General features: G+C 43.8%; 1 protein-coding gene across 2 annotated transcripts in view; it reads right to left on the bottom strand.

The window, feature by feature from the left end:
* CLMP (CXADR like membrane protein) overlaps positions 1-20,526 on the bottom strand; it is a 79,159-nt gene that overhangs the window by 17,678 nt on the left and 40,955 nt on the right. For both annotated transcript variants that reach the window (XM_032472507.1, XM_032472508.1), the window contains exon 3: positions 2,082-2,239. In XM_032472507.1, the coding sequence (XP_032328398.1) occupies positions 2,082-2,239 (158 nt within the window). The remainder of the gene's footprint in view (positions 1-2,081; positions 2,240-20,526) is intronic.

Genomic DNA, 20,526 nt, shown 5'->3' with positions numbered 1-20,526 from the left:
CTGAAGATAAAAGTAGGGAACTATGACTGCTTATCAAAGAGCTACCAGAAGCTGTATCAGTCGCCTTCTTTAATCAGCCCTTAGGTCCACTTGGCTACATAACCAAGCAACTCTTTTTTTCTTTAGTTTAAATGAAACACTTGGGTAAAAGTTAGATGAGTGGCATCATTCTTAGGTTTTTATTAGAGGAACCTGGGCTTTTATTTACTTCATTCAGAGCTGAGAGTATCATGTCTAGGATTGATTACAAAGTGGCTGGAATAAACACGCTAAGGTTAAGGTGACCTTGCTTTAGAGAGAATAGGGTGAGTCGCGGGGTGATGAACTATAAGAACAAAATGACAAGTGGTATCAAAATAACAAGGTGATGCAGGCCACCGCTGGAGCAAGTTCAGCGCCAACAGTGAGCCTGAATTTTATTTTCAGCGAAAACCTGCACGTCTTTCCGCACAAACCCTCTAATGAAATTAGTGGTACAGACAGAGGAGAGGAGAGGGCAACTTTTCACTTTGTAGTAGGAAAAGAAGAAAGTTCTGAAGAAGAAGGAAAGTTTAAAGTCACCTTCCCTCAGTTATAGATTTTTTTTTAATCATGAAACTTTCAAAAAAGATTTTTTTCTGCACATATTTTATAAATTTACATATATGTACTGTTCATTGTTTCTAAGAACGTTTAGAGCTTTAGCTTTTTAAACTTATATAGTTATTAAAGGAATAAAGCCAACCACAAAATAATTCAAAAAGATACATACACCCCGATATTAACAGCAACATTCTTTATAATTGCCAAGATACGGAAGCATCCTAAGTGCACATCAGTAGATGAATGGATAAACAGGCAGCATATATATGTAATGGAATACAATTCATCCATAAGAAAGAAGGATATTTTGCCATTTGCGGCCCTTCGTTCACTTTTTTTTTTCTTTTCAATTCAAAAACCAGAATTGTGTAACTGGCATAAACGTTTCCATTGCATCGAAAACAACAAAATACCTAGAAATAAATTTAACCACGGAGGTTACCTATACTCTGAAAACTGTAAAAAGGCTGACGAAGGAAATTGAAGATGATACAAAGAAATGGAAAGATACCTTGTGCCCTTGGATTGGAAGAATCAACATTATCAAGATGGCCATCTACCCAAAGCAGTCTGCAGATCCAATGCAACCCCTGTCAAAATACTCACGACATTTTCCACAGAACTAGAACAGACAATTCCAAAATTTATATGGGACCATAAAAGACCCCAAACTGCCAAAGCAATCTTTTGTAGGTCTTTTTTTTCCCCCCCTCTTTCAACAAAGAGATTTTAAAAATAAGTCAGTGGGTAAAGGGAGTGAGAAGAGAAAACCTAGGTTGAGGAAAGGCACAGAGGCTGCGTGCAGCCGAGGCAGAAAGGACAGTGACAGTAGGCCCCTCAGTTCTCATTGGCTGATCAAGGCCAGCCCAGTGGGTCATCAGGAGCAGGGTGCTCCAAGTTCTGTTCACACGGCCAGAAGCTCACAGAAACCACCAGACCGTCATGGTGGCTCTGCCGAACCTGAGCACGGAGACCCAGGGCCAGCTCCTTTACTCTCCACCTCTAGAATCAGTATCAGTTCCTTTGCCAACCAATTATACATGTGTTCAGCATTTCCGTTCATGTCCTGTACTTGTTCCTCTGTATCATATGTTCTTCATCATATTACACAGAAGTCATGACCGCGCGACGCTTAAGCATTGGCAGGTGGTGATGGTTTCAGAGGAGGAAGAGGAGCAGGCTATACAGTCTGGCCCACGGGACTAGGCAATCAAGCGGCTGCATCTCAGTTCCCTTCAGAGGAAAGACACCACTAGTTCAAGCTCCCTCCTTGGGCAAAGGAGAGATGGCTCTCTTGCTTGGCCAAGGAACGCAGACTCTCTTATCCTCACCACCCACTACCTTTCTGGTTTATGATTTTGTGTCTGGAGTCCGTCAGCAGTAAGCCAGATGGAAGAGCAGGTCTGTCGCTTTCTGACACAACGAGAGAGACTGGGGGACTAGGGGAGGCGTGGGGGACGAGAAGAGAGGTGGCGGGACCCTGGCCAGTGCACACTCACCACTTTCTGGTTCCCGTCCGTATCCGTGAGCAGCCATTCGATATCCAGTGTGTCTTTTTCTGGGAGCCCCAGTTGATGGTGACAGGGCAAAGTGACCTTTTCCTCTGCCACTCTCTTGATCTCAGTGTGAGTCCCCAAAGTTCCAACACAGTAGGAAACTGGAAGAGGAAAACCTCTGATGAGTGATGCAGAAACTGGATGGCAACGTGTGGGAAGCAAATGTTACAACTAATAATTATTGGATGTTTCTGTGGGCAAAGGTACTGGAAGAATCCTAGACCAGAAGTACCGCAAGTGCCAGGTCTCACACTGGATCCTCCACTAACTGAATCCATCATCTCTTCCTTAACGCCCCCCAAATTACACTCTTACTAACACCCCTCTTTCCTACCTGACTGGGGTTTTGTGAACAATGAAATCACTCAGGTCAACAACTGTGTCTTTTGACCTTTTGCTCTCTGACTAGCAAAGGTTTCCAAAAAGGACGGAAACCACAAGGGGAGACAGGAGTTGGCATCCTCCCAGGACAGGCTCCAGATACCAGTTCACTCCTCAGATCCTTCTTAAAGACAAGCTACACTCACCGAACTATGAGTCAATGCGGCAGTGCCTCCAGGAACAAGTGGGCTCTTATAGGCACTTCCTGCTTTCAAACACATGTTCTCTTATCCCCCCAACTTCTGGCGTCGTTCTCTGTAGTTTCATATCATATGGCTTCAAAATAGGAAGCAGCACTTTCTATCCAAAGCAAAATTCTGAGTTACCACATTTGGATCCTGTCCCTTCTTGCATCCAATATTTCTTTGGCCAATAGGGATTCAGTCCCACTTTTGGCTTTCTTTACCTCTAACTTTCATCTTCTCCCAGCAACTTTAGATTCTAAGTTCACCTTCTCTCCTTCCTGTTGATCTCTTTCAGTCCCTGACTATGAAATCTACAGTACTGATGACTGATGAATTGGTATGATGGTACCTCACCTGATTCTCGGTATGACGTGTCTGGCATTCAAGGTGTGCTTTAGCCCTGATCCTCCTCCACCTCCTTACACAGTAATAAGAAGCTCAGTGTGAAGAATGGTCTCTTTCAAGCCATTCACAATGTAACAGGATCATACAGCCTCTAAGCTGGAACCTTCCCAAGGTCCAGGGTTTGTGTGACATCCTCTCTCCTGCAGAGAACTCACTCTGTCACTTCAGAAGGGCTTTAAGCACTGAGAACCGAGGATGGATCGTGACTAACAGAAGCACACAAACTCCCTCTCTTATTCCCTGTTCATTTCCCGAAACCAATTAGCAGCCAATCAGTGGGAAGGAAAAGGGCCAGCTTTTGCCTGCAGGGGAGAGAAATAAGGAGGAAGGGAGCAGGGGAGATTGTGATTCTCTTTCAGGGTTAGAGCCCTCAGAGGCTCTGAGAGAAGCAGCAGGTGGGTTCCCAAGCTCGTGGCAAAGAAAGGAGACAAGGAGTCTGCTGAGCCTAAGAAAGGGCTCAGAACCCACAGGATAAGCCCATCGTGGGGTCTCACTGACGTTCTCAGGAAGGTTTCTGTTATTTCTGTGTCGTGAGCACTTCCAGTGGTATGTCTCTACGCTGAGCATCAACTCTATGCAGAAAGGATTATTACCCAAGTCTACTGAGGAAATGAGAAGAGCGGGTTAGCAACTTGCCCAGTATCACACAGCTAGGAAGAAGCAGGGCAGGGCTCCACCCAGATCTGTCTCACTGCGAAGCTCACACTCAGACAGCCATGCTATGCTGCTGTGCCTTTTTAAAAAAAATTTAAAAAGTAGATATAATACCTTAAAAACAAATTTTTTTTAATGGAGGTACTGGGGATTGAATCCAGGACCTCACGCATGCCAAACACGCACTTTGTCACTGAGCTATACCTGCCCCACCCTGGGCCCTTTGTTTTATGTGGCTTCCTGGATGTCTGGTTCTCCCATTAGCTCATAAGCTCCTTGAGATTAAGCTCCATTCAGCATTGCATGCCCAAAGCACTCAGGCCGGCTCTCACACACTGCAGATACTCAAAAAATACCTGTTGGATTGATTTGAATCAAACCCATGCACTGATTTTACCAATGAGCAAACTCAGATCTGGGGATAAAGGAGTCGGCCCAAGGTCCGAAAACTCATTTAGTGACAGAAATAACATGTAAAAACCCATCTTTCCTCAGCCTCCATAAAGCAGCAACAGAGCAGCAGGGAAAGGAGCCGGCTTGCACTGTACTGAGCAGTGCCTGTAAGGAGGACCTCTGGCTTCCACCTCAATCGCCTTCCACTGGACACAACAGTGCGCAAATGAAGCCAGGGTCCCACAGCCCCGGCAAGGCTAGAGGACCCAGCACCAATCTGAGCACACAGTAGGCATTTTTTCTACATCAAATAAATAAATGCAAAGAATCAGTTACGAACGAACATTGTGGATTTGAGCCACTAGAGGGAATCAAAGGCTCAGGTTTGATGTCCCAAAAGGAAACTTGGTGGTGGGTGGTGTGCTCTGCCACAGCGCCAAGCCTATTTATACCATACCCAGAATTAAATACAGCGGTGCAGGGACGGGGCCACTCGGTGAATATAAATGACTTTACCAAGGCAGGGAGCCTCAAGATCAGGGCGCATGCACCTCTGTTCCTCCCTGAACCTCAGTTCCTCAGGATCCCTGCATTTCTCAGGTCCTCCTCTGCTCTTTAACCTGTATATACCCTTGTTTTACAATCTACGCAGACAAGAGCCTGGGCTCTGGGTACGACCCCCAGGCTCTGCAGTGTTCATGGGGACTGCTGAGCACGGGTCTGTCCCTGGGGTCAGCAGGAATCCAAACACCTACTGGCCAGCCTCTAGTTCCCCGGGAATTGAAAGAGTCATCTTTGCTGAGAAAGACCTTAGGGGTCATCAAAATTTAACTGCAGTCTGGAGAATTGACATGTCAAGTCACAAAGCTGGCTGGTGACAGAACTCTAAGTAAAGGGATCATCTCTACTGTGTGTCTGGGACTCTGGTGGCGTTCAGTGGTGGGGAGAGGTGTGGGAAGGTGGCAGTGGTGAGGATGCCTCCACGTGCAAATGCAGTCAGGGAAGCCACAGGCTCCCCCTAAGCTGAAGCCTCTGCGTACAACTCAGGCATTTAGCAAAGGACCCTTGGGAGCTTGGGAGAACTGCCCTCTCCAAGCCTCAGTGTTCTCATCTGCAAAATGGGAATTAAGTAAGACACGGAGGTAAAGCACCTGGTGACAGCACACAGGAGTGGGGATACATTCCTTTCAATGGACCTGTTCACTCACCTGAGTGGCAGGAGAATTTTGTGTTTCCCTTTACATAGAATATTCAAGAAAGCCTCAGGAGAATCAAAGGCATCAAATGTCATTCAGAAAAATAAAAGGGATTTTGGAAATTTTAAAATAAACTTATTTTATAGATCAAGAAATTGAGGCTTAGAAAGAAATGGCTCATCCAAAGGCCACCTGGTTTCTAGACTAATATATATAAAATTCATTAGGGGGTGTGTGTGTGTGTACACGCAGGTAAGTACCTTCCAGACCGTTTCTGGAACACTGTATATAATTCAAGATAGAGCAGGATGCAACAGAGAGTATGAGTTTGGAGCCAGATGTGGACTTAAGTGGCCCTACGACCAATTAATTCCCTGGCCGCTCTGAGTCATTTTTCTTCTCTGTAAAATGAGTATAAAAACATCAACCATGAAAGATTAGTGTAAGGATTACATATGACGTCTGTAAAGGGTCTGCCACTGGCACAGGGTATACAGTACATACTCAACCAGTGGTGATTAATAATTGTACACATGGTACTTTGAAAGATGAGGAAAACCAGAAGAACGTGCTGAGGAGGTGAAGCTGAATTGTGAGGAGTTTGAACGTCATTTTGCTGGGCAACTGTTAATATTTGGCCACATTTGCTCTCTCTCTCCACGTGTGTACATATATTTTTTCTGCTGATACATTTCAACATCATGATCACACCTAGGAAAATTAGTAGTATTGTATGGAGGATCAGTCATTTTTGACAAGAGTGGTTAAGGAAGACTCCTGATGAGTGATAGAGTTACGATGGGGTTCTAGAAAGACAGCCAGGCTCTTCCTGCGCAGACCTGAGGGAAGGCAGGAAGCCGTCCTGGAGGAGGGAGTAGCTTGAGCAGAAGGCAGCCCCTGTCCTCTCTGCCAGCCCCCATCCTCTCTGCCAGCCCCCTCGAGCGCCCCCACTGGGATCCAGGGAAGTTTCTTTTCTCTCTATTTTGCCTTCCCAGCCCCACATCCATCCCAGTCCCAGCATCTCTCCAGTCAGCTCTCTTTACGAGGTCTTCAGGAAAGGAAAACCAGATTCACTCTGAGCTGCTAAGTGACTGATTCATTTTACTGTCTTCTCAAAGACAAACGTCTATTTGATATTTAGAGAGAGCCTGGAGCTGAAGGAAGGCAGCTGTGGGTCTCAGTGGAATTTCAGACGTCTGGGAATTGGTGCGGTGCTTTGTTATTTTTTTCCCCTCAGGAGGTGAATATTTGTTCCTATAATCCTCAAATTAGTGGTGTGGGTGCAAGGACCAAGGTGGCAGCCTGAGCCTTGGGCTTCGGTTTGGGGGACGGTGAGCTTCCTGCTTCCTCCTGCCTCCCAGCTTGAGGGTTGGTTTTAGAGGAGGAGGGGAAAGGTGGGATGAGGAAGATGGAGTAGGAAGTAAGAGGGGGAGTGGAAGGAGGGGGCATGCGAGGGAGGGAGCAGGGCTAGAAGAAGGAGAGGACAGGGGAAAAGGGAGAGCTTTGTGCTGATAGATGTTAGCTAAAGTTTCCAGGCTAAACACAGGCTGATTAAAAATGATGATCTCACCTCCCTTCCCCTCTGTGAAAAACTCTCACTATGTACTTCGTGTGTATTTATCCACATTAAAAAATTGTATGGAGCTCTTCACCTGCCAGGTATACAGGGAATACAGAAGATGATAAAAGTTTCTCCTCCCTCCTCAAACCGTCTGAAAGCTAATGATTAATAACACTTTACATTTATTTAGCAAATAACAATTAACTCAGCCTAGTCAAATGCATTATCTCACATGAGCCCTATGAGCTAATGTTATTAGCTCTGTTTCAGAGAAGAGAAAACTGAACATCACCCATTCAAGGCCACAGCTGATGGGTGGCATTGGGGGGACAGGCACCAACCTCCAATAACAATAGAATTGTTATTCTGTTCTCTTTGCCATACCAAAGTTCATTGCCTTTGCCTTGAAATTGGTTGGAAACACAGAGATCATGTTTATTAACTATGGATGGTACACAGTTAGGTAGCAGACCTAATCTGAGTGGACCCACGTCAGATATATAACTATCTTGCTAGCTGAGCCAAAAGCAAGATGAAATTTAATAGAGACAATTGTTAGAAGTTATAGCTCGACACCAGCGGAGGGTGGGAAAGACCCAGAGGACCCGGGAGCGACAAGATTTATACTGACTAGTAGCGTGAAAACCTGCTGAAAAAGCCCATGGAGTCTGGGCTGCATTAAAAGAGGTTTGATGTCCCAAACAGGGGGAACAACCACTTCCTTGTCCTCTATCCTAGTCAAACAAGCCCATCAGAACACGTGTGTTCAGTTCTAGAAGCCGCGCATGAGAGGGGCATTGACGAAAAGTGTTGTCATCCAGGGTTGTAACTAGGGGACGATGGAATCTAAAAAACATGTCGTGGGAGGAATAGTTGACACAATTATGGGTGAAAAGTTAGGAGGATGGAAGACTAAGGGGTAACATGGTAGTTACCTTCCAACATTTAAAACCCTGCAAAACAAATAATAGGTTTATTGGGTGTTGTTACAGAGAGTAGAATTAGGTCCCAGTGGCATAACAGAGTCAACCATAAAATGGTAAGCTGAGAGATCTCCGACACCTCTTTCCAGGTGTGAAACAACATGATTCTCTTACAGAGGATTTATTCCATTTGGGCTTAATATGTTGATAAGACCTTCTGACAGCCCCTGCCTCATAGGAGAATGAGTTGCATCATTTAGTGAATTTCCCGTTAGTGGACTCACTCAGGTGGGGGTTATGACAGGAGCTGTGAAAGGGATCCTTACATGTGGATGTTGAGCTCAGTATTTCATGTCCTTTCTAACTAGAACATTCTACGAAATATTTATTGAGTGCCTGCTTTAGTCCAGGCACTGTCTTAGTATACAAAGTAGGTTACCGATGTATACTGTTAGCTGTCAATTGATTTTGTCAGCATCAATCAGCTTATACAATTTGTACAAATGGTCTACTTTTGTTCCCCTGTAACATTACTTTTATAGATCACGGAAGGGCTCTTTCATAGAACTGAAAGGAACTGGCCCACACGTCTAGAGCATTTCTTTGCTATCTGTGGATATTTTAATCCACAAGGGGGCAGCATTTACTTAGAGAGGATTAGCCGTGCCTGACCTTGAATATAGCTCTTGTATTACTAGTAAAAAGGATTAAAACTGACAAAGAATTATAGACTGCCACGGATTTAAGCTTGATAAGCACTTTGCTGCCATTTGTGGTTATATGCTAAATTTCAAACTGTATGCATTTAGTTTCCGAAGGCTGTGGAAAACGTGGAAACATGGTCAGGCATTTGAGAGGAACTTCATTAAAGAAATAGAAACATACGCTTTTTTAAAAATAACTTAAGGTCACTGGTTTAACTTTTTCCAACTGAATGGATGTTTACTTTGTCTGAGACCAAAAAAACTTATTTTTTACGAAACAAATTAGTCACTCGGGTGTTGTAAAGTATTGTCTGCAGAGTCAGTAATGAAAGGCAAAGAGAGAAGAAACAAGAATCCATCCAGGCGGCGTAGAGGGACAAGGAATCTGCAGAAGAAACCTCCAGGTCCTTTTGATTTAGTTATTAGCCTTTGTTCTTGGCCAGTAATTTACTGAATTACAAAACCCCGGAATGCTCTGTTTCTCTGTAATCTAGATCCTCTGTAACTGGTAATCTAGAATCTCCCAGAAGGTCATCTTGGTCGTTGTTTTGCCTTTAGGCCAATTTCATAACTAATCTGCTAAAACATACTAAATTATTCACATTCTTTCATTATCAATGAGAATCTGAAACCACAGCAAAACTGTTACAAGATCTTGACAGGTCTGTTAGTATCAAATTGTGTATTATTGTATATCATAAGATATTCAGGAATACTGACCTCCTTAATCAAACACCTTATCCAGGATGCTTCAGATTCTGGGTGCCACAGACTAACAGGAACATTGACAAAAAAGTTGGCACACAGAGGGAAGTAACCAGGCGCACACAATTGTTCAAGGAATATGAGTCGCACTCCTGTTACCAGCCTGGGTGATGCCGGGGTAACAAAGAGGAATGACATCATCTTTTGTCTATGAAGATGTCCCGATCATAGAGAAACAAAACAGGCACCCAACACATCCAGTTCAAGGCAGTGTGTGATCAAGGATGGCTTCACAGAAAAAGAAGTATTTAACCTGGGCCTGAAGAATGGGCTGGACGTTTAGCAGCTGTAATCGATAGGTGATGACATTCCAAAGACTGGGAATGGCAGCCTGACTGCTTAGGAAACAAGTTGCCAAGGCGACCTCCATGCTCAGCAGATTAGAACATCATCATGGACCCTCAGTCCTGACAAGTTCTCACAGGCTGGTCAGTAATGTCACAGAATCAGCATGTAAGCTACACCACTGACCCACAGCCTAGGGGCTGACTATCTGGGAGTAACGTATTATCCTGATTTCTCCGTAATAATTGTCGGAGGAAGGCTACCAATGTGGTCTACAGGGATCACTCTGCCACTGAGAAACATACTAGTTACCCCTCAGAATTCTGTTCTCAGTAGCAAGCTCATCCATGTTCCATGCATGTATTCAAGTTCACATGTGCAGGAACATGCACACACACCTGTCTAGAGACCCCTACAAGCCTGCCTGCATCAGTATGCAGATCAGACGGGAACATACGCCTCGGATGCTGAGGCTCCAAGAACGAACCTAGTTCATTGACATGCCTATTTATAGCCTCTATCTCATTCCAAATGCTAAGTCGCTTTCTAAATCTAAATCTTTTATTACCTTCGGCAGAGAGATTTGACCAGAGGAAGGAAATTAAAAATAGACACAGACTGGCTACTGAGAGAGCAGTAGTCAATTTTTAGGGCTTCACGGCAATGGAGAATTGAGATTATGTTGATAATTAAAATCCACTGATAAATTAAAGCCTCAGCTCAGCCTTTAACTTTATCCTTCCCCCTCCACCTTCCCATCAGAGCTAACGACAAAGAGAAGATGACCGGTCTGAATTTCATCTGTTTCCGCTTCTATCACCCTCTCTAGGGACAGACAGAAGAGCCAGGAAGCAAACAAAATGGTAGTACAAATTTGTCATCCAATATATTTCAAAATCCCCTATGGAAATATTTATCCACTAATAGCTAACAATTTCTGAGTGCCTATTACGTGCAAAGCATTGCACTACATGACTTGTATTTATTTCCCATGAATATTTTCTCTTGGTTTTTTTTTTTTATGAAGGGGAGGTAATTGGGTTTATTTATTTATATTTGGAGGGGGTACTGGGGATTGAACCCAGGACCTTGTGCATGCTGAGCATGCGCTCTACTGCTTGAGCTATACCCTCCTCCCCAGTACACATTTTGAGTTTTGTTCTGCAGAAAATGTGGGAATTGTAACTTAGTGTTAGTTTATCTGAAAGTATTCTGCAAATTATAAAAATGCTTTATATTATTAGCAATATCTAACATTCATTGAGTGCTTACAATATGCCAGTTACTGTATGCTAAGGGATATACACATATGTATACATTTTAAATATATAAAAATTCATTTAATCACTTAACCTTATGAAGCAGAGTTTACCTCATTTTGCAGAGCAAAACTTAAGACTCAGAGATGTTAAGTAATTGGCTACGATCTCAGAGCTAATAATTTCAACTCCGTCTGACTTCAGACCTCCCATGCTTTATAAATGATGTAAACTATACTCTTCCTATCATTCTGGTAATACATTTTCCTGGAATATGTGGGGAAATTTTTACAGAAGCCGTGCCATGCTAATATCACAGAGGGAAAAAAAAAAGAAATTACCTTCCAAGATTATGGCAGGTCAAATGTGAAAGACAGTAATCCCCCCAAATGGCATTTGTATCCAACATCCAAGAATATAGTCTTTCTCCAGGAGGCTGATGCTACAGACCTATTATCATTTGGACAAAGTGCTGGAATATATTCTTACTAATATGTTCATGAAAAGATGACCATTCGTACCATTCATTTAGCACAGACTCCTTTAAAAGGGCTTAAAAGTAACTAGTGTATTAAGTACTTAAGGTCAGCAGGAAGCTTTAATATGTTTTCTACAGCATGTTTGTGAGCAGAACAATAACTGGGCTTAGCTCGTGCTTCACAAGAAACATCTCAGAAGTCCTCTCCTTCCAGAGACAGAGAATGGCAACTGAAAATCAGGACCTTGATCTGCACGCGACTTAAAGATGGGGTGCTGCTAAATCTGCTAAACCAGGCTTCAGCTTCTCACCTTAAGGCGGCAAGAACAGACCTAGCATTGCCGTTTGGTTCCCTCCACCCAGTATATACCCCTGCAGACAATGTCAGGTCTCAGCACAGGAGGATTTGTAATGCCAAATGATTTCCCCTAGCTTTACTCCCTTCCCGTCACTCACCCACACCCAAGTGACTCAAATGGCTGCTTCATGCTCATTTATTCTTTCGTTCACTCATGTATTTATTCAAATGACCTAGAGCTGAGTCTTGGCTTTGGCTCGCCAGAGGATTGTCTTCCAGATGATCTTCGCATTTCACCAGCACAGCAGATTCTGGCTGACCGCCCCTTCCCCCTGCCTACTTCACGCTTACGGGAGACGAGTGAAGAACCGGAAATCACCCAAGGGCTTTTGGTGGTTCCCAAATCTAATTAATTACTGGCATCACTTAAGAAGTGACGTTTTGATTCGAAACTTTTTGGAATAATGTAGTGTAAGCATATGGTAAACATTCAAACAGAACAAAGCAGTAAACAGTAAAAGGTAAGTCTCTCCCCCACACCTGTCCCTCGGTTTCCCTCCTACAGGTAACCACTTCCCGTGCGTCCAATGTCTCACCTGACTCTCGCTTTGGCTGCTGTGGAATCTTAGCTTGAACAGTTTTCACTCAAATTCCACAAGGCATTGCTCCATTGACCTCCAGCTTCCAGAGTGACTGCTGAGAAGTCTGATACCATTTTAAATCCCAGTCTTTCATAAGTGACTTCTTTTTTTCTGTCTGGAAGTTTTTAGGATCTTATCTTACATCCCTGGAGATGTCAAATTTGGCTAAAATGGGTTTTTGGTTATAGGTCTCCCCCCACCTCCACTCATTTATTGTTAGGCTATTTAATCTGAAAACTCATTTCATTTAAATGTCAGGAAAAGTTAGTATATAATTTTAAAATAATTCCTTCCATTTTTCTCTTCTTCCTCTTTGCACACATGTGATAGATGTTGGACCTCCAGGGTTGATCTTCTCATTTTCTTACCTTTTTCTCGTGTTGTTTGAGTTGTTCCAAGAGTTTTTTCCAAAGGATTTCTTAGAGATCATTAAAATCAGCGATTCAAATACATTTAGTACACACTCCTTTCTGGCTGTGCAACCTTTGACAAGTTCCATTCTCTCTGTCTCTCAGTTTCCTCATCTATAAAATGGGGGAACTAACTATAACCAACTCATGGGCATTACATAGGATTAAAGCATGTAATGAGGATTAAGTTAGTTTTACTACATGCCTGGGACACAGTAAGTGTTCAGTAAATATTGCTATTATTATGAACTGGTTCCTTTTGTATAACATTCTACAATTTCTCCCCTTGTGTCCCTTAGGATATCGATCATAGGGTTCCCTGCATGGTCTCTGTTTCTGTTTTCCTCTTGCTTTTCTCAAATGTCTCCTGTTGGAGAGAGAGAGATACCAGAAAGCTCTCTGGCAGTGCTGCAAGTGAACAGGGCTTTCTGCACCTCGGATTTCGCTGTAGGCTTTTTCCGCTGTGGGATTTCCAAATGTCAGCATCCGGAGGCTTTCCCCCTGAAGCTGTTTTCTTTCTCCAGAGAAGAATTCTCAGGGCACCCATCTGTCAGTGGGAGGTGGGTAATGACTGCCAGTGGCCGGCAGGGTCCTGTTCAGAATGCAAATCAAACAGCCTCAGAGCAAAGGCCTCCCGACCCCGACTGGGAATCCCCACGTTTACAGTGTGGCTCTTTGCTCGTTGCTGGGCCCAATGTCTCCGAGTCTGGTCCTCCCAAACTCCTCTCTCCTGTGGGCTGGGGGGGGGGGAGTTGGGGTTTCTCTGTGGAGGGTGCGGAAGGAGAAACTTTGATCTTTTTAACAGATTTTCACCCGATCCCCCAGCTTTAAGAACACTCCTCAGCTCATCCTTTTGCTCTACCTGTGGAGCCTCAGTTCCCGAGCCTTTCCACGGGAGCCTTTCCACACGAGCTGGCTTCCCTCCCACAGCAGCGGGTTTCAGCCGCCGCGATCTGTTAAGTCAGTTCTCTCTCCCTCTGCTTCCCTTCATCCAAACGTCTGTAGACATTTCTCTTTCCCCTTGATTTTGTCCTTGTGGATTCACAACTGTTTTATTCCTTTACTTTCATCTTAATGGGATTTGGGGAGACTTGTGTTCAATCCACCACCAATAAGTGATTGGGGGAGGGGAGCCGGCATCATCTTCGACGCCCTAGACATTTTCTCTGCTCCATTTTTGACAACAACTAACAACTCGATAACACCTGTGGCTCTTTTCCTCCCACTTGTCTTGTTCAACAGATAGTCCTCTTTGCAGGATGTGTCCCTCAGCTGTGACACTGCCGTCTAATCCTGTGCCCGATAGGACAGTCCTTCAGGGACAGAGCTGCAGGTCCTTGTCCTCAGGTGGCTCATGTTGGAGACAGAGTGGTCACACCCCTACAGAGAGTATTCCTGCTGCGGCTTCCTTTGTTCAGCGTGAGAGAAAAGGAGAAAGGACCTTTCTGACTTCTCCATAGGACCCTGCCTGAGAGAAGGGTACCAGAGCCACATGAAAGCAAGTCTCATCTGGAATTAGGAAACTGTCATCATTTTGTTGAACTTTGGAATCCACAGAGAAAAAGTGGGGGTGATACATATTTTTTTTACTGTCTTTTTTCTTTCCTTCCTTCCTTCCTTCCTTCCTCCTTTCCCTTCTGTTCATCAGGCATGTTGTATTTAAGCTATTTTGGTTCAGACTGGGGAGAAATGAATCAAGGTTTTCAAAACGCACTAGAGAAGCACAGAGACCTTGGGGAGAAGCCATCCTGCCGATATAAATGCAGCCCTGTTCTGCTCGGTACCCTCCTTCCTCCACCCTCATCTTTTTGCTGTGTTTGCAGCTTAGAAACCCTACAAGAGACTGAGCCTTCTTAGGAAAAATATTTGTTTAAAGTGTTCATTTTCTCTGTGGTCTTTAAAAGCCACTGTGGCTTTTAGTCCCGGAATCAGCTTTTCTGGGCATATCACGCTGGCCCCCAGCTGTGACCTTTCTGGGGACATGACCTCTACAGAACTCTAGCAGAGATCAGAAGATTTTTGTTGGTGAGAAATGGGTGGCTAGCCCTGCGAGGAGCTGCGTGGGACACGCGGGTGGATCTCCTCGACCCCTGGCTCCCGTGCGCGGGTACCGTACCCATCTGTGCGCAGGGTTCTGTGAATGAGACGGGAGTAGGATTAACACGGGATTCCTGATTCCTGCCCTCACGGAGCATCCAGTACAGTTGTAAGTGGTGTGATGGACTGAGAATAGCGTGCGACAGTACAAAATTGGCAAATCCTGTGAAGTCACAGGAGCTCAGAGGAGATGGCAACCCCATGGGCGATGAGCATCGGTGGAGGAAGTAATCCTCGTGGTCTGAAGAATCCGAGCGCTTCAGTAGGTAGGGTGGGGACAGGCAGAGGGAACTTCGCCAGACACAGACGCATGAGTAGGGCCGGATGTTTGGGTGGGAGCAAAGTGACCACTCAAGGCGGGGTTGCAAGGGAAAGAGAAGAGGAGTGAGTCATCTGAGGAGAGATTTAGGAGACAGAAGCTTCTAGAGAAACACTATTTCAGCTGGCTCTCAGAGAACAGCTCTACTTTTCCTTGTGGTTGTTGTTTTTAGTTTAGCAGTAGTCTCAGTTTTTATCTACAGTCTTCCCCCGCGTCTGGTTTACCATTCTTTGAGATTAACCCAGAAGCAAATGGACACTTAATTTTGCCTGCTTCCCCCACCCCATCACCACCTTTTAAATCTCCAGGCTCTTGGCTGTGGTGGCACAGGTGAGAAAACTGAGACAAAAAGGACTTTAGATAAATATGGAAACCAACATACGTATGTAGATGCATGGCTGGGACACTGTGCTGTACACCAGAAATGGACACATTGTAACTGACTGTACTTCAATTTAAAAATAAATAAATAAAAATAAAAACATTTTTAAAAAGGACTTTAGATACCTTTCATTTAGCACACAGGCCTATCTGGCAGTAGAGGTCTGAAGTGTGCAATCTCCACTTTCCTGGGTTGTGCCTCTGAAATAATATACCAGCTACCTGCCTATATCACTTTTGAGAATATCTGTCATATCATGCCCATCATTCATTCATTCATTCATTTAGTAAAGACTTTCCAAGCACCTGCGAAGTGTCCGAGCCTGCTGGCGGTGCTGCAGACACAGCAGTGAGCAGCATGGATAGTCCCTTCATTTTGCGCTTTTCAGAAAGACATGCCCTTCTCCCGGGGGCTCAGGGGCAGTGTGACGGGGTCACATAGAAGTACAGAATAGTCACATGATCAGTATTTTCTTGGGGCGTCATTTTACTAAATGGTAAGAAATTGAAAATAATGCCCTGTGTTTTTTAAAATATATGGAGTAGAAGATTAAATTTGTATGCATTTAAACATTTGGAGGGGGTAATTCAGTTTGTTTGTTTGTTTGTTTATTTATTTTTCATAGGCGGTCCTGGGGATTGAACCCAGAGCGCTAAGTATACACTCTACCACTGAGCTACATCCTCCCCCTACATGCATTTTTAAAGCTGAAGTAAGACTTTAAAGAAACATCTCACTGATGGCAGATTGCTCTGGGCTGCGTCCCCAAGTCCCCAGAGGTGCACGCTCCTTTGCTGTTAGGAGCATTTTTGGTGGAAAAGTTTGCAAAGTGCTGCCCTACTTAACAACCTCTAGGGGACGCAGCCTGGCTACAGGATCAAGTGGAAAGTCCTTCGCTAGGTTCCAGCTTTCCATGTCTGGTCCAAGCCACTCTGCCCAGCAGTCACTCTCCCACTTCCTACACCTCCTCCTACAGCAGAAGCGACTCGTTCCTAAACACACCGGTCACATATGACACATACCCAACACCCACCAGGCTCGGCACAGGGGTGAGGAGGGTTTGTATCCAACAAAAACCACTCCTGTCCACGACCCACGAGGAGTTGCTCACACCCTTTACTGCCTCACCTTCCCTGCCTGGAAAATCTCTCTCCTTCTTTTAAGGAGCCAACCCAAGTAGGTGGCTTTGCCTGAACAGCCGGAGTTTTCCCATAGTACTTTTATCCGTTTCCCATAGTACTCAATATACACCTATTTGACATGAGTCTTTGTATTTTGTTGTGCGTATGTATTTGCTCGTCTGTCCTCCCACTAGATGTTAAGCTTCTCAGGCAGACTGTCTTGTAACCATCCTTGGATACAATGTGTGTCACCAAATAGGCCTTCAACACACGGAAGCTGAGCTAATTAATTTTTCAGAGGGACACACACATTCTCCAGGAAGCTCATCTGAAAGCATTAATTAATTTATTCATCATCTGTCCATTCATTAAACATTTGTCAGCTTTCTACTATTGAGCCAGGTTTATGAAGATAACGGTAAGGAAAACAGAGTTAGTCTCTTTCCTCCTGAAGCTTATAAATTGTGTGAAGAAGGCTCCCAAGAAGAAAGGAAAATACTTAATGGTAAGTTTTAAATTATATTAAATGGGATCAATTAAATATAATTAAATAAAATCTGTACAGGAGGCTATGAACATACAGAATTCCATCTTTAAATATACTTTGAGTTCTTAACATTCCAGGCGATTATGTCATTTGGATTTTAGTAGAATTCTTCTTCCTTTTAAAACTTTTCCTTAACTTGTTCAAGCCTTTTTTGAACAGTATTTTTGGACTGTTCTACCTCTTGAGATAATGACTTCTTTTCCATTTCAGAATTAAGGCTCTTGTGCAGGCAAGGCGAGGATTGGGAGGAACAGTCTCTTTCACATTTAAAAACCAGAGCCGAACCTTCCCAGGGAGGAGAAATGACAAACTGTTTCAGAAAACAGAGAAGGAGGGAACACTTCCCAACATATTTGATCAGAATTACTCTGGTCCTGAAAACCAGATAAAGATATCACACACACGCAAAAGAAAATCAGACCACCATCCCTCGTGAACAGAAAGGCAGGCACCTCTCAACAAAGGCCATTCAAGCGGTAAGTACAAAGAATAATGCATCCAACCAAGTGAGTTTTATCCTCAGAACACATGATTGATTTAACGTTTAAAAAATCAATCATTGCAGTTACCCATATTTATAGAAAAGGAGAAAGGAAATATCATTTCAGTAGATGAAGAAAAAGAATTTAACAAGTTCAACACCCATTTATGATAAAAAAAAAATCTCGGCAAACCAGGAAAAAGGGAACTTCTTAAAAAAAATAAGAAACAAAACCAAAATAGAACTACAAGTTAAAGAGTGAAAATTAATTAAAAATTCAATCATCAATGATCTTCTTGCAAATTGAGTCATAAAATGTACAGAGGTGGGAGGGACCTTGTGGAACTTCGAATAGCTAATTTTATTGAGCACTTGCTAAGAACTTTATGAATATTATCTTATTTAATCCTAACAATCACTCTATAAAATAGTTTCAGTTTTGATTCCCATTTTACAGATGATGAAACTGAGGCTGGGAGAAATCAAATAAATGGCCTAAGGATACACAACTAGTAAACGACCCAGCCAGTAATAGAACATAGGTCTGTCGTTGCAAGTTTGTGCTCAGTACTACTTCTCATTCAGTCACTTTACCTTATAAATTAACGGCGACTGAGTGTCAGGTCACACTGATGCAGGTTAACAGCAAATTTAGGACTAGAACCCAGGCCTTCTGACTCCTGGGGCACTAGTTTCTCCAGAAACCATGTCTTACTTTCACATCTAATCCTCCTACTCCTTCCTTTTCAACAAACACATTATTCCTCCTTGGGAGCTCCAGGCCCAGAATACTAGAAAAATAAATATAATTTGGAGAACCAAGGATTGCACTTCGTCTCCTGCTCTGTTTAGCATTCAAAACCACTAAGCCACACAGAAGACGCTGCCCATGCTCAGAAAAGAGCATCTTGAAGCAGGACTGAGTGGACTCCTCCCTTCCTAGGAATGCAGATGGTGAGAAAAGAAAGTATGCAAAGGAAAAGGAGGTAGAGAAAGTTACCAATGAGGGTAGAGAACACTGTATAGTTTTCATCTCTTGGAGACTGGAAACTCTCATGCCCAAACAGGGGAATACAGGGGGTGTAAGGACCCCAGGAGGCCTCAGATTGGCCCCTTTGTGACAAAGGTCAGTTCCCATCTTCCTACTCACAGTCCCCAGGGCTTCTTGGAACCACCTGAGAGGTACTGGGAAGTGGTCCCAGGGGCATCAAGGCTCCGGACCTTTTCCCTAACTTCTGGAAAGTTTTGGCAAAGTCAAAAAAAAGAAAAAATTCTTTGCAATTTGAGTACTGTGAATTGAGAAGAAAAATGGCATGGGCTGGATGGTATCTAAGCAGGTCAGGAGGGGGAAGACTCATGTCAACAGCCTTTCTTTTGCATAGACTGAAGTCCCCTCAGTGGTGACCACGCCCAGACAGAAAGGAGCCCACCTTCCCTGGCCAGCACCCGTCGTGAGCCGCGTCATTCCTGTGTCCCGACCACGTAGAGGAATGTGGCACGAGCATTTTGAATGATAAGAGTTGAAAATGGTTGCAGGGAAAAAAAAAGTTCAGGAGTCAGAAAATATTCACGAATCTAAAACTTGGTTGAAAGCTGCTTCTAAACACACCACGTGCGCGTGTGCAGACGGGCTTCGCATAGAACAGAAAATGTGTGCTAAGACCTGCAACATCTTTGTTTTCTTCTCCAGGTGGATTTCAAAAATAATATACATCATTCCAAAATAGGATGGATACACATGATCATTCGTCCTTCCCCCAAAATAGTTTGATCACTTAGTTTTTAGTTCTTTGTTCTCCTCCCTCAAACATAAAGGGCAGAGAAACTTCACTTGCCCCATCAGTTTCATTAAGAAATGTTTCCTGGTAGTCGCAGAGATTAGAAAATAAATATGGAAAAGAATACTTTGAGTCGTGGAGGGAATTCTTAACTCCTCTTAGTTTAATTTTATGTACTTAAGATTAGGAGCAAAACAATCAAATGGTCAGTAACAACAAAACAAATCCCAGGCTTACCTCCTCTAAACTCTTAAATAGTAGGTTTAAAAACAGTGTGGAGAGTGCTCACCCCAGTGGGCTTGGGTCAGATTCTGCCATTTACTGTGTGGCCTTACGATCCTTAACTTGCCTAAACCTGGTTTTATTACCAGTAAATTGCATAGTAGTAGTCATCCCTATGTCACAGGGCTTTTGAAAGGATTAAACAAAGGAACGCTTGTTTTAAAGCACATAGTATGAAATACATCGTAGCTGTTATTACAAGGAGTACAAAGAAAGTAATCATCGTAGGAAGGGGGAGGACATAGATGTGAGAACCCTCTAAGGAAGGAGTAGAACTGACCCTAAGTGCTGAGCAGGGCCCCTGCTAGCACAAACAGCATCTTTTTTGAGCCACTTGCAGAAAGATACGGTTTTTATCTTCTTCTGGGCTGATTCAGTCCGACGCCAGGGCACATGGCCAGTGAGTGGGCAGCAGCTCTTACTAAGGGATCAGCAAAGGGACGATTCCTATGGGCAATTGTCAAAGACAATTACTTTATGATGCTACTTATTGGTGGAATTGGTGGAAAGCTTTTTGGAGGGTTGCTATGGAGAAGGCTATTTCCTGAATAACAGTTTCTCCGATGTTTCCTATTTCTCTGTGTTCTCCAGTTAGGACTGCCGACCAAGGGGATTCCAGGATCGTAGGGCTGACGTGGAGATATGTTTGGGGAAAGATGAGAAATTTCCAGGAACCTCAGCACAGAGTTGACCAGACCTAATGACTGGAAATGAGCTGGAAAAGGAGGACAGGGCCAGACCAGGAAAAGTTTGCAAGACAAACTAAGAAGATTAGAGTTTATCCTTGATGCTTAGCTAACAGGGAGCCACAGGAGGTTTTAAGCAGGAGTGCTTCATGCTTAG

The sequence above is a fragment of the Camelus ferus genome, chromosome 33 (genome assembly GCF_009834535.1).
Source record: "Camelus ferus isolate YT-003-E chromosome 33, BCGSAC_Cfer_1.0, whole genome shotgun sequence".
In the NCBI taxonomy this organism is placed as follows: domain Eukaryota; kingdom Metazoa; phylum Chordata; class Mammalia; order Artiodactyla; family Camelidae; genus Camelus; species Camelus ferus.
This window is presented reverse-complemented; position numbering and strand designations above follow the sequence as displayed.